This window comes from Diuraphis noxia, unplaced genomic scaffold, assembly GCF_037042655.1.
Source record: "Diuraphis noxia isolate RWA-SAM2 unplaced genomic scaffold, SU_Dnox_SAM2 contig0002, whole genome shotgun sequence".
In the NCBI taxonomy this organism is placed as follows: domain Eukaryota; kingdom Metazoa; phylum Arthropoda; class Insecta; order Hemiptera; family Aphididae; genus Diuraphis; species Diuraphis noxia.
In genome coordinates, this window is record NW_028301712.1 from 41,097,871 (window position 1) to 41,124,632 (window position 26,762).

General features: G+C 27.7%; 1 protein-coding gene and 1 long non-coding RNA gene across 2 annotated transcripts; both read left to right on the top strand.

Moving 5' to 3' along the window:
- Positions 1-447: 447 nt before the first annotated feature.
- Positions 448-8,865, top strand: LOC107170644 (uncharacterized). Its single transcript, XM_015520809.2, has 2 exons — positions 448-711; positions 8,013-8,865. Exons 1-2 carry the CDS (start codon positions 646-648, stop codon positions 8,640-8,642), a joined length of 696 nt encoding a protein of 231 aa, XP_015376295.1. The 5' UTR covers positions 448-645; the 3' UTR covers positions 8,643-8,865.
- Positions 8,866-10,782: 1,917 nt separating this feature from the next.
- LOC149058462 (uncharacterized) lies at positions 10,783-12,807 on the top strand. The gene is made up of 2 exons (XR_016190635.1): positions 10,783-10,939; positions 12,398-12,807. It is a non-coding gene; the product is annotated as an uncharacterized LOC149058462 (long non-coding RNA).
- The last annotated feature ends 13,955 nt before the right edge of the window (positions 12,808-26,762 follow it).

A 26,762-nucleotide genomic window follows, 5' to 3' on the forward strand; every position in this document is an offset into this window, starting at 1 on the left:
ATCAATAATGCAATTATTGCCAGTTAGTGCACTCATGGTAGGTTATATATATATTATAAGCAATAAGCATATACTATAAACATCAGGTATCAATATATACAATGTTAAATCTTAAATAAGATGAAATTATTATTGTTTTTTATGTACTTTTTCAATAAGATTATTGCATATTGCATATATATAAAAAAAATGTTGATCAGAGTGCAATCATAGTTATTCCTACACATTCATCCACAAATCACAATACGTATCTGTATTATAATATATAATATTATCATACCAGCATTGATTATAATTCACACAATCAATATGTACCAGCCACTGTTGAAATCACCGTACAAACAAAAAAACAATTGGATATTGTTTAACAAACAACATGTTATATCGGTATAATATATATAATATTATACAGTGATAAATCGTTTTTTTTTTGTGTTTTATCTAATCCCGTCATATAGTCGAATGACGATAGGCGCTTAAAGCAATCTATAAAATATTTATAAAATTATAACGAAATCCATCAAATAGTCAGCAAGAGATCTATTTAGTCTTCAGTCGGCACGCACAGTTGATAGGTAACGTAAATGAAATAACAATTGGTTCTATTTATTTTTTTACACCCGCCCTCAGAAGAAGAAAAAAACTATGATCGCTTCCCGTCGTTTGCTAAGTGGTTTCCTGGTGATCGCCTTAACCATGTCCATCCTACAAGTAAGCGCAACTAAAAATTACAATAAATCTATTGTGTTATTATACTTATTATTTATTATACTTATACATAAAGTTTCTGACTTTTCTCTTTCGACGCCCTTTGTCTACGGTGGAATATTATTTTTTTATTTTTCTTATTGGTCTTGAAATTTACAAAGAATTTCTGCTTCGACAACTATGGGCCATTAGCGTTGGATTAATTTATATAATGGAATATTATTATTTATTTAAGAACTCATTAAATATTTTATGGTGAAAAGTTGCAAACGAATTAAAATATTATGTTTATAGGTACACACACTCTAGATAATACAACCATTAAATTTATTTCTCAGAATTCCATTATGAATAAAAATATTGCATAATTTATGGCGTTATATTTGTGTTCATTTACAGCAATGTTGTATGAGTTGATGGTTGTCAATTTATGCTGTATACGAAATTTCACGTATGTGAGTTTCATTTTAACTATATATATATATATATATATATAGAATATATCAATTGAACGAGACTGTATAATATATTAATATCGGTCCCATTATATTTTGACAATATATCACAAAAATAATCATACATGTTTAATACATTTCGTTTTTAACGGTTTTGCACCCGTCATATATAAGACTACCTAGCTAAAGTAAACCTACCTCAAAGATCAAGAGCCCACTAATAGAATCTTCGTTTTCGATAGATTATATTATTATAAGCGATAACATACCTATATTAAATATTTTTTAGGTATTAATGAACAATTACTTCAACATAGTATTTTAACGAATCATCAAAAAATAGTATTAAAATAATATCGGAAATCGATTTTCGAATGCTTTTTTTTTTATACATTGATATAAAATTAACTTTGGTTTATTTAAGCCATTATTTCTAAACAATTGTTAAACTTAAACTTTCGAATCAGAAGTCACCTATTTCAACAGCATTCTTGAACCAGCTCCCGATTGGCCGTACTACATTATTTTTAAGCAGGTGTATGATTATAAAAGTGTATCGTTTAATTATTATAGGATTCAAACATGCTTGTAACTTATATAGGTTATTATTAATCTGAACTCGTAAATGTATCAAAACTCGTATCACAAAACATAATAATATTATATCAACATTACGTCCAATATTCATGTACCTATATAATAATTGTTTAAGATAATGCATTGTAACAATGTATATTATTATTCAGTGTTTTGTTATATTAGGACAAACTATTTATCATTATTTATCATTATTGTTATCACATTTATCACATTTTGTCAGCTATAGACAACACACTAAATACTGAAAAACAGGCATGCATATGAAATATGACCGTCATCGTATGTTAAGCAGTGCAACGTAGAAACATGATTTAGGTACAATGTATACATATTGGACTAACGCATTCGCTTTTTTGAACTGCCGTACGCAGAATATTTCATATTTTAATAAAAATAGGACACTTGTAGAATATACTCTAATTATACTTATGTGCATGAAAATATAATATTCATCTATTACAATTTTACAATTTTCATAAAAAAAATTATGAAATTGTAATATTATATCGTTAGATAACGTGTAAATGTATATTGCACATTAAACAAAAACAAAATTCCTATTGCGCTTTACGTTAACCGTAACGAACATGCCCTTGATATGTTACTACCTATATATAAATTATAAGCAACGTTAGATATAAATAAACTTGATAGGTGTAACACAATATTGTCATTTGTTCCATTCAATCATTTATTTGAACACTTTCTCTAAAAATATTATTTATAAATACTTATACCTATTTAAAATAATAATTATCCAGTAATTAAAATCTTTCGACATTTTGTTTTTGCTATTTTCTCAAGGTTTAATAAAATTTAAAATTATTATTTTAGAATTAAACTCATTTAAATAATTGCATGGTTATGCTTGTGCAGTTGTGCTTACATCCGATTATTTATGTTTAAAAGATTAACGATTTTTTAGTTGGAAGTTTTCATAGTTCTCGATTTCAAAACTTACTTCTTAGTTCTTATTCGAAGCTAACTTTACTTACCTATAAAAAGTACCTGCAGTAGTATTTTAATTGTAACACATTTACACATATAATTAGGTCAGCAGTGATAACTTCACAATAAAACGAATAACGATTAGTAATTTTCAATAAACTAATCAATAATCACATTATGTAAAAATCGAATACCAACTACGAATAACTGCGTCTTTTGTTATCAAAGTTCGATTTTGCCGTTAACTTCACGGTGTGTGCAATTATAAAACTATACTGTGCTAATAATCTAGCGTTTTAATTTATATATTTCCGAAGGTTTGAATGTTTAATACCGTACTATTAAACAAAATTAGGCATTTGGAACTTTTGAATCAAATGTTATGTTCTTAGAAAAGTGGTTTCCTAACTTCTCTCATACCTCCACCTGTTTGCAGTGACGTAGCCAGGGAGGCACAGGGGCTATGCCCCTTCCCATGGGCCTTATCATATAATATCATATAGTATTAAAAAAAATAATAGTAAATTTATTAATTTTGACTATGTACCGGTTGGTAGTTAAAATTTAAAAAAATGTAATGTTTATTGTTTATCAAAACACCGTAGATTGATAAGCGTGTAATTATCATCAATATTTTCCAAGTGTTTGGAAAATTAAAAACACTGTTATTTGAATGATATTTATTTAATTTTTTTTTGCCCCCCCCCCCCTTGTAGAAATCCTGGCCACTGCCTGCTTGTCGAGTTAGGTTAGGCTGGTGTCACTGACCAATGTATATCTATATTACAATTATGTTAAAAATGTTACACCATAACAGGGATAGTTTAGTGGTAGATAAATGGTAGATAAATAGTTTAGTGGTACCTATACTTAATGACAAAGGTTTAGTTCCGTTGACGAGGGAGGTTTTAAAGGGAGCCGCCGTTCAGAAGTTGTTGTGTCGTGGCGTTATTGTGTTATGACGACGTTAAATTATATTGTTTGCAGCAAGTGGAAAGTTCGACTGATGTGCAACTACCTTCACTGATACAGAATGTATTGCAGCAAGCATTGGCCATTGGAAAACAGACATTAGATTTACTTTTCAAACCGAGGCTGATGATACCGAATAACGTTTTAGGAAGCACGAGAAACATTAGATTCAACCCTATGTTGAACGGCTCCAGAAGAAGAAACCTGGCTAGAATGCGTTTGATGAGGAAACGATTAAACGCCTTGAGACGAAGGATTTAAGACCTTTACACATTGACGGAATCCTCAAATTATTCATCAACAGTATTATCAATATAGTATTATAAAAAGTAATGAGTAATGGTTCTCGTGATGCTTTAAATGTATAAATGGAACATTGTAGTGTTCGGGTTAAAATGTTTGCAATGAAATTTACATTGGTTCCTTTGTATATTAAATTATTATATTATCATACTTATGATGGGCGTTTATCATGATCATTAGATCATTGATTATTAAATCAATATTATAGTGTGTATCATAATATATTGTAGGTATTACACACAAACATTTATGTTTATAATTTATTTTAGCTATATTATAATGTATTAAATTATTGTTTGTTCTTAAACATACCATTGCATGGAAATGTAGAATATCCAAATATTATTTTTAAGTTTTTTTTATTATTGTTATCTGTTAAGGCTTCTATAATGATTAAGCTAATTGTTTATTATTTTAATATGTATGCCTTCAATTTTGTGTTAACTGCAAATGTTCAATAAAAGAAATAATCTACGCGTAAAACACTCAACGATTATATAATAACTGAAACTTATGCTTTACTTCAACAATATTTTTTCGTCAAACTCAAACATACAAAGGACTTTATTATTGTCGATTTAATATATTATGATTGTTTAAAACCAAAATATTAAATTATCACGAAATTGTATTGACGTATTGTTAAGTTAGAACATGCAAGGAGAAAAATAATAATAACATAACTTCAAATCACTTTATTATTCATGTTATATACGTTATTTATACAAATAGAATCACCGTGCATAATATAGCTATAGTGCCAAGCATGTAGTCGCATATAATAATAATAATAATAATCCGGATGAAACAATATTTTACTATTTATTTTTATGTATATTTTTTCATTCGGTTTTTATTGTGCGTTAAACTTATTAAAAATTAAAATACAACGTACCTACCTACACTTTTTAAATACTTCTGGTTTAAACATGGATTGTAGGTTGGGTATACCTTTATAATATATTTTCTATGTAGTGATAAATGATATGATTTGTTCTAACCATCCGATGTGGTGTCTATGGTAGTGGGGTTAGTTAAAATGTATGCTTAGTAGGTAATTGTCAGGTAGGCGTTTTTGGAATATAATTTTATCAACCATGATAAAGTACGTGTACAATCGTAAAACGATTTATGATTCAAAATCGCAAAATGCAAACATCGTGATGGCAAGAAGGTTATTATCACTTATTAATATCATAATTTGCGCATATGCAATATGTATACAAAAGCAACAACTGAATACAACGGGCTCCCGTAGTTGTATCTGTAACACGTTTACATTCAATTAAGGACAATCATATTTGAAATAACGGTAACAAACAAATCAATTTACGGACAGAGTTCTCTTCCCTTTTACGGCCACTTAAATGTATTTACTCGTAACTCTCAGTTTGACAATACAACTAAACAATAGTTGTTGGTTATTATAATTTATCGCAGCGTATGATAAAATAAAATACATTGATCAAATTAAATAACAAAAGTCAAAAACGTCGTTATTAATGGAACATTATGCATGATGTTTGAAAAAATTATTGACTAAAAAATAAGAATAGTTTTAAGCCAAATACAGGTATTTCTATAAAATTGAGTTATAAATATTGCACGTTTGTTAAAATTATCACTTTTGATTTATAAGTTATTGGATACGGTTCAGTTCATGCTAGTATATTATGCAATACTTTTAATTATTATTATGGATTTATAAACATTGTGAAACATTAAAGTCTATATACTATACAAATTACTATTAAGAGGACGTTATACCCGTGTATATCTTACAATTGTATAACATATCAAGTTTTATGCTCAGTATATTACGTTTAGCTTCGTCTTTAGACGACGTTATAGGCTTTTTATTATATTTTAATTTTGAACCAAGTTACAAGAATTTTTTAACTGTACATTTTTTTTCTAATATTTATAACTCATGTCAAAATTAAAATATAATAAAAGCCCATAAAGTCGTCCAAATAATACTCTTACTTTTAATTTTTATAAGAGGTCAATTCTCTCTAATTTTTTAAGTAAAGTGAACTGCTGAGTGTAAAATGTACTATGTTACGCAATTGTAAGACGGAGAAAACACGTGTAGGTATCACGTCCTCTTAATTTAAGCATTTTAATGTTTCTAACGGATTCATGAAATTATTTTTAACCACAAATATTATTATTTTAATTTAATAAATATTTATTATTATACTTGGTCAAGGCTTTTTTGATAGGTATATATAAAAATTGTATATGCAAATGTGCAATGAAATATTATAAATTGGAATACAAAAACACCACTAACGTTTACCGCACACCAATTATTATTGACTATTAATTTCTATCAAGGTTGTTAATATGTAAAAAGTATCCGGGAATCCAACCTTAACAAAATAAATCATGAATAGAGTTTATTTGTAAATCCCCTTATTTTTTTTTTAGACATTTAAATCGTCTGTCATGAGAAGTACATGAACATTAATAATTAAAATTCGTAATTTTTGATATTATTTATACACCTGCAATATATAGGTATATTATGCACTTAGCCTCATTGTAACTAATCTCTCATTTGTTATTGATTAAATAAATTATATTTTAACAAGAGGAAAAGTAGGTAACCACACTGGCGTCTGGCATTGATGTAAAGTATAAGTACTTGAATGTATTTCGTCATTAAGTAAGTCACCGTCATTTGTATGTATTAAATTTAATAAAATAATAAAAATGTATTATTAAAATAATAAAATAAATCATCAAATATACGAAAAACGATCGAGAATTGATTTTCAACCTATATTTCTATGTATATATTTATATTTTTATATCAAAGTTTTTTTTTATTAAAAATATTATGTAGTATAGTTTGAATTATTTTTGCTGAAAACATTGCATTCGAAAATATTATTGTGTGTTTAAAATATAATAATACACTTTAAAATATTCAAGTAGTCAGCACGAATAAAACTTTAACCTTACTATAGCTACATAATTTTTAAAACCTAACCGGTACTCTAAAGATAATTTTCAAAGGGGTTCTGCGTGAAAAAAATATTATTATTTGGTGTTCCGTGATATCAAAAAGGTTGAGAAACAAATATATAAATCTTTGATGGAAATTTCAAATATCTACGGCAATTTATATTTGAGTTACACCAAAAACACAAAACCGATTTCATCGAATACTAGTTTGAACATAAACTTCTGTATTTTTCTAAACTTTATTTTTCCCTTCTGGTTTAAAAAATAGGAATTTTGTTTGTTATCGAGTATCAATTAGATACAGTATTTTACTAGAAATCGCTTTTTAAGTTGACCTAAAATTTAACTGTCACAAATAGTGATGACAAATGGCGGAATAAAACACACATAATATTAAAATCAATACATTCATAATTTCACTTAGAATCTAAAAACGTAGGTACAGACCACTATTTTGTTAAGAAAACAGCAACAGCAACTCATATCAAAAATTGTGTTGTGTAGAACAATTTGATCCGATCCAATAATTAATGATGAAATCACTGCATTTTTTAAGATCATTATAAAAACAATAACAAAAAATATCAAATCCCAAGGTCCCTAAATCGTGCTTAATTGTTTGCACGGAAAGTGGTATGAGCCAACCAGAAATTAACGGGCTTTGGTGCATGGCTTTTATTATAATGGCATAGCACCCTAAATAAGTGTCGACCTATATGACTGACCACATAAACTGCACTCAGAGTTGATGATATCGAAGCATTATTATAGAACTCAAAAAGGTGAAGACAGACACACAAAACTACATGCACACACTGCACATCGTAACACCGATTATAGTTTCATCGCTTCGTTCAGATCTGAAATAAAAATGTCAACTTTAAGATTATCGAATGTGCCATTATTAAAATCTTAAAATATTATTGAGCTGATAAAAATAATAACTTCTAATGAATAATTAAAATGCAATCTTACGTGGCCTCCTAATGGTGTTTCGCAATGGAGTCCACAAAACGTATTTGTGGCACTACTGTTATATGGTTTTTTCCTTAGAATGCGACGGCCGCATCCGCCAGTGGAAACTATGACGAAGATGGTGGCATCAGCAGTCGTGGTGTTAGAGGCAGTGTCGTTGACGGTGGTGAAGGCGTAACGTCATCGCCGTCGCTCATGGACCGAATGTCGGGCGTAGTGGACAGCGTCAAGTTGCAGGCGTCCGAGACGCTCGACGGGGCGGGGGCCGCGGCCGGTAACGCGGCGTCTGTGCTCAGCCGCCTCCAGCCGAGCGTCACCAAACCGATGTCAGAATTCGGCGGCAGCGGTGGATTGCACGTGACTGAGAAAAAACTGCAGTCGAGTGACAACGCGCTGGGGCGGCTGCAAGAGACCAGGGGTCGCACCGTGGCCGCGGCCAAGAAGGTGATGGACGAGACCATACAGAAGCTGCAGTCGACCGTGAACGACATACGGCTCACGATCAGCGGTAATGACCGGGACGACGTCGGTGGCGACCGGAGGATCAGCAACGCGATGGACAGCCTGCTCCGAGCCGTCGGCACGGAGGGCAAGGCGGTGTTCGAGTACGCGTCCGACGTCATCAACGAGACGGCCGACCGGGCCAAGGCAGCTGTCGACAAAGCCCAACAACAACAAAAGCCACTGCGACGGCCGAGCCAACAATGATGATATAATAACATAATATTAATCATTTCGTGTTACCCATTTCACACTGTTCGCAATCAAACGCCATTAATAATATTGGTATTATTATTACCTATCATTATTAATTGTTATTATTATAGAAATTTTCTGTGGTCTATAGTAATAATTGTACGTTTAGTAATTAATAATTATTAATAATTTACAATATTTTTGTATGATACCTAATATATTATTTCTGTGAATATTTGTGACTTCTCATTAAAGCCCTGTATCTAGCATACCCGTATGATATAATGTAATATTCTATTTTACTTTGGAGGTATAATATTTTTATTTAAATTTTAAACACCACCAATGAAGATAATAACAATAATAATAATATAATACGGTGGTACAATATACTGTTTAGCCATTGTCTCACAATATTCATACAAAGCGTATTAAAATTAAAAAGAACTTACCAAATCACACCCACTAGTGGGTGTATATCTAGGTTCAAATCAGATATCTGCAATGCATCATATGACTTATATATTGTTTTATGCGGTTCAATTCAAAATAACGTACTGACTTTATGGTTTATTCACCACAATTTATGAATTATACAACTAATTTGATCAAATGTCTATTTGATATATTACCGTTACTAATAAGTCTATAACTACATTTTTGATAATATAATACAACAGCATGTATCACTACGGCCGGATTAAGTACGCCAAGCACGGAGCCTAGGAGCCCGGGCTCCAAGCCCTAAAATATTGAAGGTCTTGAAGGGGCCTTCTATCTGAAACCAAGTTCAAAATATTTTATGCTTAAATTTTATTTTGGTTACACATTTTTTTAATTTTTTTAATTTTTTTAATTTTCATAATTGTATTATTTGTATTACGCCATGAGTTTCAGAATACTAAGAGAAAATAAGATGATAAAGTTAGGTTTAAAATATTACATTTATATTTTGACATTTAAAGAATAAATATTGTATAATAGCATATTATGTAATGAAAATTGACAAATATTAAAAATTGTTAAAGATATTTCTATGCAATCAATTACCTTGTATCATTTTTTTTTTTAAATAAATAAAATTCAGTTATTGATAATAAATATTGTAAGGACTAAGGGCCCTTTGAATTACTAGGCTCCAGGCCAGGTAAACTCTTAATCCGGTTCTGCGTATCACATATTATGATTTTATTCGATTTTCACTCTTCTATTGAATCAAAATTTTAACTAATAATGGAACATGAGGATTAGATATTCAACGACAAACTTAAAAATTTGCAGGTGAACGTTTATTACACTTGGATATATACATAGTTATTGTAGTGTTTTACATATCATTTACCAGTGCTGTTTCAGCTTTAATTAAATATGATACATATTGTATTTCTGATTATTCTGAGACCCACCGTTATAAAATGATAAATATACCTTCATCGCTTCGACAAAATATAAGAAAAAATTGGGAAACAGGTGGGGGGATATGATGACACTCTCATCCCTTATGGCCTGTGACCAAGGCCCTGCTGGTTAGTAACGTAACGGAAGTAATGAACATGTTAAATATTTTTCTAAGTAATGATAATGTAATGGACATTTTTTTTAGTAAGTGATTATAAAAATATAACGCCTTACTGTTTATAGTAGAAAGAAGAAAAAAAATCTTATAATTTGGAAAAAAAATAAAAGGTAATTGTTTACTTAGTTTAATTTGTCAGTCCTTAAAATTCTCTTTTCGATGTTTTAGACAACATACTAAATTTATTTAATTATCTGCTCAAAATGCATTTTTTGGAATCTTAAATCTAGTTCAATTACTAATACATTATTTCCACATAGTAAAAAGTTGATAATCGATTGAAGATTAATTAAAAATTATAGAAACTCGTTTACTGATTTTTATTTTGAAACGCTAAAATAACAACAAAGTTTCTTTTAATATTGAAAAAGTAAAGGAGTTTCATTACAGTTTTATTTGAATATTGAGTAGAGTAACTTTTTTATTAATTATATCACTTAGTAATACTAATGAAAGTAACGGAGTAAATAAGATTTACATTATTTCTATTCGCTTCAGTGTTATAATATAATTTTACTTCGATTTAGTTATTGCACTCGCTTATCACGTGTGATACACGTCTAATCATTACGGATTATATTATGTAACTGACAAATTGCATACTGCAGAAGTTAGAAAACATCTTAACATTCTAAACAGCACCGTGAATCAAGAAAATTTTGATCAAAACATCAAAACAAATATTGTTGTTATATGAATTATTTCCCACGCATCGTTCTTGGGTACACTTATGGTAAGTGAATTGCGCTAACAAGTTGTTACATATGTTTGTTTATTATATAAATACAATGATCGTCATTTTCGGTATTGTTTTTCTATAAATTAGAAAAAATATATGTATATATTCAGGTACATTCGATTAAAATACTCGACCAACTATAATTATATTCAGAAATGAGGTTAATCTATATATTTTGTCAAACGAATCATTTTATGCTTATATAACACGAATTTATTTGTACGTTTACCTAACAGTGAACAATTATGGAGCGAGACATAAAAATAAAGTTATTTTTTTAACAGTTCAATATAATTCTATAATATATAGTTGATTACATTTACATACAATCGATAAAAACTATGATAAATAGCTAGGTACCTACCTAATAATAAAATTCATGGAGTAACAAGAAGACTTCTCAGCCGTTTATTGCGTTGTCTCAATCTTACGAGTGCGCAATATGTATTATTTGCCATGTTGCAGATTTATGTTCATGATTCTTATATTTTTATCTTAGTTTTAATATTAAATCGCATTTAATTATTATCAAACTTATGGGTAATATAATATTCTGTGGTATGTTGGGAATGTTTTATTTTGATTTTGAAACGAGTTATGTGAATAATAATATAATAATAATAATATACACGCTTATGACTCACTTCAAAATTAAAACATCGCAATAACACTCTCAATGAATCTCAGAATTGTTGTTAACTTTAAGTTTAATAATACCTAAACCCGACTAATTATAAGACCAACTCAAACTTGCGAATGGTATGTTCTAAAGTAAAAATAACAACTCTTTAAGTCCTCTATAAATATCAATAAATTTATCGAATTGATTATTAAAATTTAAAACTAACGAAGCTAAATGAGATCTGTTGAACATAAATTTGTTATGTATTACTAATAATTATAGTAAAATCTTATTTGATACACGACGTAAAATTCTTCGATTTCGACGAGTTTTTACAGTGTTTAATGTACTTATCTAGCGTATAATATTAATTAATAATTATTTTATTTTTTAATGACCAAAGTAAAACTGGGGGAAAACCTTTAACTTTTTCCTTATTTCTACAGAATTTACATTCTCTTTACTATAAAAAATTATCATTATATCTTCATTAATCACTTTCATGCAGTGTGGAAGAAGATTTCTAAATGATGTTAAAGGTAAAATCTCTAAATAATCAAATAATGAATAAATAATATTATTTGGTATATTTAATTAGCGGATAATTTTTTTTTTTTTTTTTTAATAATATCAAAATGAATCTTACGTGTATGTTATAGGTACCTATCTTAAAATTGTGTATTGCATTATTTGCAGATAATAATAATTTATAATAATTGGCATTCTATGATAAACGGATCGTAATACATTTGTAAAATTAAATATTTTATTTTGCATTATAATAAAGGTTATTGCTTCTAACGTGGACGCATTATTCGTTTATATTTCAGTATGCTATTTGTCAAAAACTTGAAACATTTCGAGTTATGAAAAATCATTTGGAGGATCTAATGGCGGGCAAAACGAACGTCATGCTTGATGACCATTCAAATTTTAAGACCATGATCCAAAGTCCAATCAATGAATGGAACAAGGAAGCCACTGCGGCTATTGAACGTGGTACTAATTTATTAATGGAATCGTTTCGGTTGACCGATGAAGCTATTCAAAAGTCCACTGCTAGTGTTAAATCCGACATCGAAGATGACAAGAAAACCAAAAAAAACAACCTAAATGGTTAGACTACTGCGTTGAAAAAATTATAGTTTTTTTTTTTTTTTTAACAAAATATAATATACTAAATAATTTTTATTTTGAAAAAATTGTAGTAAAAAATAAAAAACATTTTGTTGCGTTATAATATTGAGAATAACTACATTGATATTTATTAATTTTGCAACATTGAAAATGTTAAGTACCCTTTTTGAACACTTTCTGGTAGCTGTCCAAAGTAACAAACATTATTTAGGTAATAATAATAATAAATAATTAGCTATTATACTACTTCAATATTACATGTTGTAGGTGGGTATAAAATTTTATAAGATATTAATGCATAATTAATTATTTAACGGTAGTGAATATAATACACATAATATTATACACTTATACATTGTGCTATCTATAATTTTATTAATTAAATTAAATTTAACCATCTTGTTCTTTAAAAAAATTAAGTAAAACATGAAAATCTAATTTACTATAAATCATATGATAGTAAAAAAAAATCCAAATCCTTTGGCAATTCATTTCCATAGATTTTTTTTTATTTTCCCTAATTACGAGGGAAGTCCAGAAATTAAGATTACAATAACATGTGTTAAAAATTGACAAATGAATATAATATTTAAATTAAATTTACAAGATAAATTTCAAAACATGTCATTATATCTCTAAATAATTGACATTGAGCTAAATACAATTTTTAAGCCTAGGGGTGAGTTGTATGTTATGTGGTGGAAACTCAGCAGGATTAAGTAAATTCAAAAAATGTTGTGGTTAATGAACTGCAGCGTCTTGCCGTCTTCTTTACTCACAACAGCATCAATTGTTTGAAGGAAGCGCAACGAAAATGCACAAATTCAACTTTCAAATTAAAACACAGTGTTCTTCTTCATAATTTAAAATCAAAGATAGCATTAACTATACACATATTTGATATAATCACGACACATTATATACATATTGCATATAAACTTACGAATGGGCTCTATTCATTACAACCAATAACTAATAAGTATCGTATTAGACTTATTAAATTTTAAATGTGATAAAACGTTTAGCAGTTATGTGACAAAAATTCGAGTCCTTGCAATAAATTAGATTGATTACTACCAAATATTTACCCCTTACATTTTTACAATATTTTATTTGTGGAAAATGTGTAATAACAAAAGAAAATATTTGTACAAAATCAGAAAACGCAACTAGGTTACACTTATAAACTGGTGATAAACTTCCCAATAATCGTATATTACCAATAATAGCTTCCAAACCATAACAGCAATCGTGCAAATTATATATATCTAAGAAAGAATTTGAAATATTATTTTATTAATCTAAATTATAGAAATATTTATCGGTACCGGAATATTCGTTAACTATAATTTCAATCTACTTCATATTAGCTATTTTTATTTTCACTATTTTTCCGATTGCTGTTTTTTATAGCAATTTTAATTTAATAGAGAACACCCTTATAACAATTTGTAATTATATATAAATGTATTTTCAATTAAAGTAAATGTATTTGTACAATAACATATTTATAGATTATTGTTCATACATTGTAACCTATTTTTCAATTAATAAGTTTCGTACCTACCTATATAAGTACATGTTATATTATAATAGGTTAAATCAAATCTTTAAAAATAAACAACATTCAGCTAACATTACAATATAAATGATGTCATTAGTATAGGATTTTGGAAAATGTAATCATTTAAATTTTAAATAAAGTATAAAAAGTATTAGCTTTATTAATTCTAACTACTTTAAATTTACTTTCAACTAGATAGTTTTAAAATTATGTTTATTAATTATTGTATATTGAGAATTCTATATTCGGCGAGTCGCGGCCGTCGCATTCTAAGGAAAAAACCATATACCAGTAGCGCAACAAATACGTTTTGTGGATTCCATTGCGAAAACCTATTAGGAGGCCACATAAAATTGCATTTTAATTATTCATTAGAAGTTATTATTTTTAAGGGCTCAATGTTATTGTAAGATTTTAATAATGACACACTCGATAATCTTAAAATCGACATTTTTATCTTAGATCGAACGAAGCAATGAAACTATAATCGGTGTTACAATGTGCAGTGTGTGCATGTGGTTTTGTGTGCTGTCTAAAGTTCTTTGAGTTCTATAACAATGCTTCGATATTATCAAATCTGAGTGCAGATTATGTGGTTAGTTTATCAGGCATATAGGTCGACACTTATTTTGGGTGCTATGCCATTATAATAAAAGCCATGCACCAAAGCCGATCAATTACTGGTTAGAACACAAACCATACCAGCCATGCAAAAGATTACAATAATTAATATCATAAATTCCAAAATATTATTTTAATAGTACGTTGTATATAGAAAACATGTGAAATAGAATTGAACAATCAAAATATTTTCCTTGTATATTAAACTAAGTCAAACTACTTAAATAATACGTACCTATTAGCTATTTATAAATTGCGCCAGAAATGTGAATTAACACTCACTTCAACTATCTAAAGCAGTTTTGAAGACCGTTCTGATATAATTCTACCTAAAAATTGAGAAACATTAAAAATAGATTTGAAAATGACCATCAACAAGTCTCGATGTATGTCTTCCTAAGATTATATAGTACGAAAAAAAAATAATATATATTTTAAATTAGTAATTAATTGGTATGTTGTACATCGAAAATATGTAAGGTCCAGCGTGCTATGACGTGTCTATATATTCTCATTGAAGGGGGTAATGTAGAAAATAATTTGAAATTTTTAAAACTGTTTTCCGAAATTTATGTACTTGAATTGAGACTATTAGCGTATTATTTGCGCCAGAAATGTAGATTAACACTCACTTAAACTATCTAAAGCAGTTTTGAAAACCGTTCTGATTTAATTCTACCTGAAAATTGAGAAACATTTAAAATAGGTGTGAAAATGACCATCAACAAGTGTCTATGTATGTCTGCATAAGATTATATAGTACGATAAAAAAATATTATATATTTTAAATTATTATTAATTGGTATATTGTACATCGAAAATATATAAGGTTCAGCGTGATATGACGTGACTATATATTCTCTTTGTACGTTGAAATGTAGAAAATATTTTTGAAATTTTTAAAATTGTTTTCCAAAATGTATGTAATTCAATTGGTTATATTAGCAAATTATTTGTTCCAGAAATGTAGATAAGCACTTAATTAAACTATCTAAAGCAGTTTTGAAGACCGTTCTGATATTATTCTACCTAAAAATTGAGAAACATTTAAAATAGGTGTGAAAATGAACATCATTAAGTGTCGATGTATGTCTGCCTGAGATTATATAGTACGAAAAAAAAATATTATATATTTTAAATTAGTAATTAATTGGTAAGTTGTACATCGAAAATATGTAAGGTTCAGCGTGCTATGACGTGTCTATATATTCTCTTTGTAGGTTGTAATATAGAAAATATTTTTGAAATTTTTAAAATTGTTTTTCGAAGTTTAAGTACTTAAATCGGTAATATTAGCAAATTATTTGTTCCAGAAATGTAGATAAGCACCTAATTAAACTATCTAAAGCAGTTTTGAAGACCGTTCTGATATAATTCTACCTGAAAATTGAGAAACATATAAAATAGGTGTGAAAATGAACATCAACAAGTGTCTATGTATGTCTGCCTTAAATTATATAGTACGAAAAAAAAATTTTATATATTTTAAATAAGTAATTAATTGGAATTTTGTACATCGAAAATATGTAAGGTTCAGCGTGCTATGACGTGTCTATATATTCTCTTTGTATGTTGTAATATAGAAAATATTTTTGAAATTTTTAAAACTGTTTTTCGAAGTTTAAGTACTTAAATCGGTTATATTAGCAAATTATTTGTTCCAGAAATGTAGATAAGCACCTAATTAAACTATCTAAAGCAGTTTTGAAGACCGTTCTGATATAATTCTACCTGAAAATTGAGAAACATATAAAATAGGTGTGAAAATGAACATCAACTAGTGTTTATGTATGTCTGCCTTAGATTATATAGTACGAAAAAAAAATATTATATATTTTAAATTAGTAATTAATTGGAATTTTGTACATCGAAAATATGTAAGATTCAGCGTGCTATGACGTGTCTATATATTCTCTTTGTAGGTTGTAGTAGAGAAAATATTTTTGAAATTTTTAAAACTGTTTTCCGAAATTGAAGTACTTAAATCGTTAATATTTGCCTATTATTTGTGCCAGAAATGTAGATTAACACTCACTTAAACTATCTAAAGCAGTTTTGAAGACCGTTCTGATATAATTCTACCTAAAAATTGAGAAACATTAAAAATAGATTTGAAAATGACCATCAACAAGTGTCTATATATGTCTGCCTGAGATTATATAGTACGAAAAAAAAATATTATATATTTTAAATTAGTAATTAATTGGAATATTGTACATCGAAAATATTATGTAATTTTCAGCGTGCTATAATGTGTCTATACATTCTCTTTGTAGGTTGTAATAGAGAAAATATTTTTGAAATTTTTAAAACTATTTTCCAAAATTTATGTACTTAAATCGGTTATATTAGCAAATGATTTGTTCCGGGAATGTAGATAAGCACCTAATTATACTATCTAAAGCAGTTTTGAACACCGTTCTGATATAATTCTACCTGAAAATTAAGAAAACATAGGGCAAATATATTGCCTTTGTACATTATAATTTAGAAAATATTTTTGAAATTTTCAAAACTGTTTTCCGGAATTGAAGTACTTAAATCGTCAATATTTGCCTATTATTTGTGCCAGAAATGTAGATTAACACTCACTTAAACTATCTAAAGCAGTTTTGAAGACCGTTCTGATATAATTCTATCCAAAATTGAGAAACATATAAAATAGGTGTGAAAATGAACATCAACAGGTGTCTTTGTATGTCTGCCTGAGATTATATAGTACGAAAAATAAGCATTATATATTTTAAATTAGCGATTAATTGGTAAGTTGTACATCGAAAATATGTAAGGTTCAGCGTGCTATGACGTGTCTATATATTCTCATTGAAGGGGGTAATGTAGAAAATAATTTGAAATTTTTAAAACTGTTTTCCGAAATTTATGTACTTTAATTGAGACTATTAGCGTATTATTTGCGCCAGAAATGTAGATTAACACTCACTTAAACTATCTAAAGCAGTTTTGAAGACCGTTCTGATATAATTCTATCCAAAATTGAGAAACATTTAAAATAGGTGTGAAAATGAACATCATTAAGTGTCGATGTATGTCTGCCTGAGATTATATAGTACGAAAAAAAAATATTATATATTTTAAATTAGTAATTAATTGGAATATTGTACATCGAAAATATTATGTAATTTTCAGCGTGCTATAATGTGTCTATACATTCTCTTTGTAGGTTGTAATAGAGAAAATATTTTTGAAATTTTTAAAACTATTTTCCAAAATTAATGTACTTAAATCGTCAATATTTGCCTATTATTTGTGCCAGAAATGTAGATTAACACTCACTTAAACTATCTAAAGCAGTTTTGAAGACCGTTCTGATATAATTCTATCCAAAATTGAGAAACATTAAAAATAGATTTGAAAATGACCATCAACAAGTGTCTATGTATGTCTGCCTGAGATTATATAGTACGAAAAATAAACATTATATATTTTAAATTAGCGATTAATTGGTAAGTTGTACATCGAAAATATGTAAGGTTCAGCGTGGTATGACGTGTCTATATATTCTCTTTGTAGGTTGTAATATAGAAAATATTTTTGAAATTTTTAAAATTGTTTTTCGAAGTTTAAGTACTTAAATCGGTAATATTAGCAAATTATTTGTTCCAGAAATGTAGATAAGCACCTAATTAAACTATCTAAAGCAGTTTTGAAGACCGTTCTGATATAATTCTACCTGAAAATTGAGAAACATATAAAATAGGTGTGAAAATGAACATCAACAAGTGTCTATGTATGTCTGCCTTAAATTATATAGTACGAAAAAAAAATATTATATATTTTAAATAAGTAGTTAATTGGAATTTTGTACATCGAAAATATGTAAGGTTCAGCGTGCTATGACGTGTCTATATATTCTCTTTGTAGGTTGTAATATAGAAAATATTTTTGAAATTTTTAAAACTGTTTTTCGAAGTTTAAGTACTTAAATCGGTTATATTAGCAAATTATTTGTTCCAGAAATGTAGATAAGCACCTAATTAAACTATCTAAAGCAGTTTTGAAGACCGTTCTGATATAATTCTACCTGAAAATTGAGAAACATATAAAATAGGTGTGAAAATGAACATCAACTAGTGTTTATGTATGTCTGCCTTAGATTATATAGTACGAAAAAAAAATATTATATATTTTAAATTAGTAATTAATTGGAATTTTGTACATCGAAAATATGTAAGATTCAGCGTGCTATGACGTGTCTATATATTCTCTTTGTAGGTTGTAGTAGAGAAAATATTTTTGAAATTTTTAAAACTGTTTTCCGAAATTGAAGTACTTAAATCGTTAATATTTGCCTATTATTTGTGCCAGAAATGTAGATTAACACTCACTTAAACTATCTAAAGCAGTTTTGAAGACCGTTCTGATATAATTCTACCTAAAAATTGAGAAACATTAAAAATAGATTTGAAAATGACCATCAACAAGTGTCTATATATGTCTGCCTGAGATTATATAGTACGAAAAAAAAATATTATATATTTTAAATTAGTAATTAATTGGAATATTGTACATCGAAAATATTATGTAATTTTCAGCGTGCTATAATGTGTCTATACATTCTCTTTGTAGGTTGTAATAGAGAAAATATTTTTGAAATTTTTAAAACTATTTTCCAAAATTTATGTACTTAAATCGGTTATATTAGCAAATGATTTGTTCCGGGAATGTAGATAAGCACCTAATTATACTATCTAAAGCAGTTTTGAACACCGTTCTGATATAATTCTACCTGAAAATTAAGAAAACATAGGGCAAATATATTGCCTTTGTACATTATAATTTAGAAAATATTTTTGAAATTTTCAAAACTGTTTTCCGGAATTGAAGTACTTAAATCGTCAATATTTGCCTATTATTTGTGCCAGAAATGTAGATTAACACTCACTTAAACTATCTAAAGCAGTTTTGAAGACCGTTCTGATATAATTCTATCCAAAATTGAGAAACATATAAAATAGGTGTGAAAATGAACATCAACAGGTGTCTTTGTATGTCTGCCTGAGATTATATAGTACGAAAAATAAGCATTATATATTTTAAATTAGCGATTAATTGGTAAGTTGTACATCGAAAATATGTAAGGTTCAGCGTGCTATGACGTGTCTATATATTCTCATTGAAGGGGGTAATGTAGAAAATAATTTGAAATTTTTAAAACTGTTTTCCGAAATTTATGTACTTTAATTGAGACTATTAGCGTATTATTTGCGCCAGAAATGTAGATTAACACTCACTTAAACTATCTAAAGCAGTTTTGAAGACCGTTCTGATATAATTCTATCCAAAATTGAGAAACATTTAAAATAGGTGTGAAAATGAACATCATTAAGTGTCGATGTATGTCTGCCTGAGATTATATAGTACGAAAAAAAAATATTATATATTTTAAATTAGTAATTAATTGGAATATTGTACATCGAAAATATTATGTAATTTTCAGCGTGCTATAATGTGTCTATACATTCTCTTTGTAGGTTGTAATAGAGAAAATATTTTTGAAATTTTTAAAACTATTTTCCAAAATTAATGTACTTAAATCGTCAATATTTGCCTATTATTTGTGCCAGAAATGTAGATTAACACTCACTTAAACTATCTAAAGCAGTTTTGAAGACCGTTCTGATATAATTCTATCCAAAATTGAGAAACATTAAAAATAGATTTGAAAATGACCATCAACAAGTGTCTATGTATGTCTGCCTGAGATTATATAGTACGAAAAATAAACATTATATATTTTAAATTAGCGATTAATTGGTAAGTTGTACATCGAAAATATGTAAGGTTCAGCGTGGTATGACGTGTCTATATATTCTCTTTGTAGGTTGTAATATAGAAAATATTTTTGAAATTTTTAAAATTGTTTTTCGAAGTTTAAGTACTTAAATCGGTAATATTAGCAAATTATTTGTTCCAGAAATGTAGATAAGCACCTAATTAAACTATCTAAAGCAGTTTTGAAGACCGTTCTGATATAATTCTACCTGAAAATTGAGAAACATATAAAATAGGTGTGAAAATGAACATCAACAAGTGTCTATGTATGTCTGCCTTAAATTATATAGTACGAAAAAAAAATATTATATATTTTAAATAAGTAGTTAATTGGAATTTTGTACATCGAAAATATGTAAGGTTCAGCGTGCTATGACGTGTCTATATATTCTCTTTGTAGGTTGTAATATAGAAAATATTTTTGAAATTTTTAAAACTGTTTTTCGAAGTTTAAGTACTTAAATCGGTTATATTAGCAAATTATTTGTTCCAGAAATGTAGATAAGCACCTAATTAAACTATCTAAAGCAGTTTTGAAGACCGTTCTGATATAATTCTACCTGAAAATTGAGAAACATATAAAATAGGTGTGAAAATGAACATCAACTAGTGTTTATGTATGTCTGTCTTAGATTATATAGTACGAAAAAAAAATATTATATATTTTAAATTAGTAATTAATTGGAATTTTGTACATCGAAAATATGTAAGATTCAGCGTGCTATGACGTGTCTATATATTCTCTTTGTAGGTTGTAGTAGAGAAAATATTTTTGAAATTTTTAAAACTGTTTTCCGAAATTGAAGTACTTAAATCGTTAATATTTGCCTATTACTTGTGCCAGAAATGTAGATTAACACTCACTTAAACTATCTAAAGCAGTTTTGAAGACCGTTCTGATATAATTCTACCTAAAAATTGAGAAACATTAAAAATAGATTTGAAAATGACCATCAACAAGTGTCTATATATGTCTGCCTGAGATTATATAGTACGAAAAAAAAATATTATATATTTTAAATTAGTAATTAATTGGAATATTGTACATCGAAAATATTATGTAATTTTCAGCGTGCTATAATGTGTCTATACATTCTCTTTGTAGGTTGTAATAGAGAAAATATTTTTGAAATTTTTAAAACTGTTTTCCGGAATTGAAGTACTTAAATCGTCAATATTTGCCTATTATTTGTGCCAGAAATGTAGATTAACACTCACTTAAACTATCTAAAGCAGTTTTGAACACCGTTCTGATATAATTCTACCTGAAAATTAAGAAAACATAGGGCAAATATATTGCCTTTGTACATTATAATTTAGAAAATATTTTTGAAATTTTCAAAACTGTTTTCCGGAATTGAAGTACTTAAATCGTCAATATTTGCCTATTATTTGTGCCAGAAATGTAGATTAACACTCACTTAAACTATCTAAAGCAGTTTTGAAGACCGTTCTGATATAATTCTATCCAAAATTGAGAAACATATAAAATAGGTGTGAAAATGAACATCAACAGGTGTCTTTGTATGTCTGCCTGAGATTATATAGTACGAAAAATAAGCATTATATATTTTAAATTAGCGATTAATTGGTAAGTTGTACATCGAAAATATGTAAGGTTCAGCGTGCTATGACGTGTCTATATATTCTCATTGAAGGGGGTAATGTAGAAAATAATTTGAAATTTTTAAAACTGTTTTCCGAAATTTATGTACTTTAATTGAGACTATTAGCGTATTATTTGCGCCAGAAATGTAGATTAACACTCACTTAAACTATCTAAAGCAGTTTTGAAGACCGTTCTGATATAATTCTATCCAAAATTGAGAAACATTTAAAATAGGTGTGAAAATGAACATCATTAAGTGTCGATGTATGTCTGCCTGAGATTATATAGTACGAAAAAAAAATATTATATATTTTAAATTAGTAATTAATTGGAATATTGTACATCGAAAATATTATGTAAATTTCAGCGTGCTATAATGTGTCTATACATTCTATTTGTAGGTTGTAATAGAGAAAATATTTTTGAAATTTTTAAAACTATTTTCCAAAATTAATGTACTTAAATCGTCAATATTTGCCTATTATTTGTGCCAGAAATGTAGATTAACACTCACTTAAACTATCTAAAGCAGTTTTGAAGACCGTTCTGATATAATTCTATCCAAAATTGAGAAATATTAAAAATTGATTTGAAAATGACCATCAACAAGTGTCTATGTATGTCTGCCTGAGATTATATAGTACGAAAAATAAACATTATATATTTTAAATTAGCGATTAATTGGTAAGTTGTACATCGAAAATATGTAAGGTTCAGCGTGCTATGACGTGTCTATATATTCTCTTTGTAGGTTGTAATATAGAAAATATTTTTGAAATTTTTAAAATTGTTTTTCGAAGTTTAAGTACTTAAATCGGTAATATTAGCAAATTATTTGTCCAGAAATGTAGATAAGCACCTAATTGAACTATCTAAAGCAGTTTTGAAGACCGTTAAAATTGTTTTCCGAAATTGAAGTACTTAAATCGTTAATATTTGCCTATTATTTGTGCCAGAAATGTAGATTAACACTCACTTAAACTATCTAAAGCAGTTTTGAAGACCGTTCTGATATAATTCTACCTAAAAATTGAGAAACATTAAAAATAGATTTGAAAATGACCATCAACAAGTGTCTATATATGTCTGCCTGAGATTATATAGTACGAAAAATAAATATTATATATTTTAAATTAGCGATTAATTGGTAAGTTGTACATCGAAAATATGTAAGGTTCAGCGTGCTATGACGTGTCTATATATTCTCTTTGTAGGTTGTAATGTAGAATATATTTTTGAAATTTTTAAAACGGTTTTTCGAAGTTTAAGTACTTAAATCGGTTATATTAGCAAATTTTTTGTTCCAGAAATGTAAATAAGCACCTAATTAAACTATCTAAAGCAGTTTTGAAGACCGTTCTGATATTATTCTACCTAAAAATTGAGAAACATTTAAAATAGGTGTGAAAATGAACATCATTAAGTGTCGATGTATGTCTGCCTGAGATTATAGTAAGAAATAAAATATATTTTTGATTAATTTTTTTTTCGGTACGTTGAACACTGAAAACATGAATGGTTGAGCTAGGTTTGATCTTTAAATATATTGCCTTTGTACATTATAATTTAGAAAATATTTTTGAAATTTTCAAAACTGTTTTCCGGAATTGAAGTACTTAAATCGTCAATATTTGCCTATTATTTGTGCCAGAAATGTAGAATAACACTCACTTAAACTATCTAAAGCAGTTTTGAAGACCGTTCTGATATAATTCTACCTAAAAATTGAGAAACATTAAAAATAGATTTGAAAATGACCATCAACAAGTGTCTATATATGTCTGCCTGAGATTATATAGTACGAAAAAAAAATATTATATATTTTAAATTAGTAATTAATTGGAATATTGTACATCGAAAATATTATGTAATTTTCAGCGTGCTATAATGTGTCTATATATTCTCTTTGTAGGTTGTAGTAGAGAAAATATTTTTGAAATTTTTAAAACGGTTTTTCGAAGTTTAAGTACTTAAATCGGTTATATTAGCAAATTATTTGTTCCAGAAATGTAAATAAGCACCTAATTAAACTATCTAAAGCAGTTTTGAAGACCGTTCTGATATTATTCTACCTGAAAATTGAGAAACATTTAAAATAGGTGTGAAAATGAACATCATTAAGTGTCTATGTATGTCTGCCTGAGATTATATAGTACGAAAAAAAAATATTATATATTTTAAATTAGTAATTAATTGGAATTTTGTACATCGAAAATATGTAAGGTCCAGCGTGCTATGACGTGTCTATATATTCTCATTGAAGGGGGTAATGTAGAAAATAATTTGAAATTTTTAAAACTGTTTTCCGAAATTTATGTACTTTAATTGAGACTATTAGCGTATTATTTGCGCCAGAAATGTAGATTAACACTCACTTAAACTATCTAAAGCAGTTTTGAAGACCGTTCTGATATAATTCTATCCAAAATTGAGAAATATTAAAAATAGATTTGAAAATGACCATCAACAAGTGTCTATGTATGTCTGCCTGAGATTATATAGTACGAAAAATAAATATTATATATTTTAAATTAGCGATTATTTGGTAAGTTGTACATCGAAAATATGTAAGGTTCAGCGTGCTATGACGTGTCTATATATTCTCTTTGTAGGTTGTAATATAGAAAATATTTTTGAAATTTTTAAAACTGTTTTTCGAAGTTTAAGTACTTAAATCGGTTATATTAGCAAATTATTTGTTCCAGAAATGTAGATAAGCACCTAATTAAACTATCTAAAGCAGTTTTGAAGACCGTTCTGATATTATTCTACCTAAAAATTGAGAAACATTTAAAATAGGTGTGAAAATGAACATCATTAAGTGTCGATGTATGTCTGCCTGAGATTATATAGTACGAAAAAAAAATATTATATATTTTAAATTAGCGATTAATTGGTAAGTTGTACATCGAAAATATGTAAGGTTCAGCGTGCTATGACGTGTCTATATATTCTCTTTGTAGGTTGTAATATAGAAAATATTTTTGAAATTTTTAAAATTGTTTTTCGAAGTTTAAGTACTTAAATCGGTAATATTAGCAAATTATTTGTCCAGAAATGTAGATAAGCACCTAATTAAACTATCTAAAGCAGTTTTGAAGACCGTTAAAATTGTTTTCCGAAATTGAAGTACTTAAATCGTTAATATTTGCCTATTATTTGTGCCAGAAATGTAGATTAACACTCACTTAAACTATCTAAAGCAGTTTTGAAGACCGTTCTGATATAATTCTACCTAAAAATTGAGAAACATTAAAAATAGATTTGAAAATGACCATCAACAAGTGTCTATATATGTCTGCCTGAGATTATATAGTACGAAAAATAAATATTATATATTTTAAATTAGCGATTAATTGGTAAGTTGTACATCGAAAATATGTAAGGTTCAGCGTGCTATGACGTGTCTATATATTCTCTTTGTAGGTTGTAATGTAGAAAATATTTTTGAAATTTTTAAAACGGTTTTTCGAAGTTTAAGTACTTAAATCGGTTATATTAGCAAATTTTTTGTTCCAGAAATGTAAATAAGCACCTAATTAAACTATCTAAAGCAGTTTTGAAGACCGTTCTGATATTATTCTACCTAAAAATTGAGAAACATTTAAAATAGGTGTGAAAATGAACATCATTAAGTGTCGATGTATGTCTGCCTGAGATTATAGTAAGAAATAAAATATATTTTTGATTAATTTTTTTTTCGGTACGTTGAACACTGAAAACATGAATGGTTGAGCTAGGTTTGATCTTTAAATATATTGCCTTTGTACATTATAATTTAGAAAATATTTTTGAAATTTTCAAAACTGTTTTCCGGAATTGAAGTACTTAAATCGTCAATATTTGCCTATTATTTGTGCCAGAAATGTAGATTAACACTCACTTAAACTATCTAAAGCAGTTTTGAAGACCGTTCTGATATAATTCTATCCAAAATTGAGAAACATATAAAATAGGTGTGAAAATGAACATCAACAGGTGTCTTTGTATGTCTGCCTGAGATTATATAGTACGAAAAATAAGCATTATATATTTTAAATTAGCGATTAATTGGTAAGTTGTACATCGAAAATATGTAAGGTTCAGCGTGCTATGACGTGTCTATATATTCTCATTGAAGGGGGTAATGTAGAAAATAATTTGAAATTTTTAAAACTGTTTTCCGAAATTTATGTACTTTAATTGAGACTATTAGCGTATTATTTGCGCCAGAAATGTAGATTAACACTCACTTAAACTATCTAAAGCAGTTTTGAAGACCGTTCTGATATAATTCTATCCAAAATTGAGAAACATTTAAAATAGGTGTGAAAATGAACATCATTAAGTGTCGATGTATGTCTGCCTGAGATTATATAGTACGAAAAAAAAATATTATATATTTTAAATTAGTAATTAATTGGAATATTGTACATCGAAAATATTATGTAATTTTCAGCGTGCTATAATGTGTCTATACATTCTCTTTGTA

Bases quoted from the DNA above. Each gene is read 5' to 3' on its own strand.
- LOC107170644 (XM_015520809.2), top strand. From the start codon at position 646: ATGATCGCTTCCCGTCGTTTGCTAAGTGGTTTCCTGGTGATCGCCTTA. The intron at 712-8,012 runs GTAAGCGCAACT...TTTTTTCCTTAG, and splicing joins TAACCATGTCCATCCTACAA to AATGCGACGGCCGCATCCGC.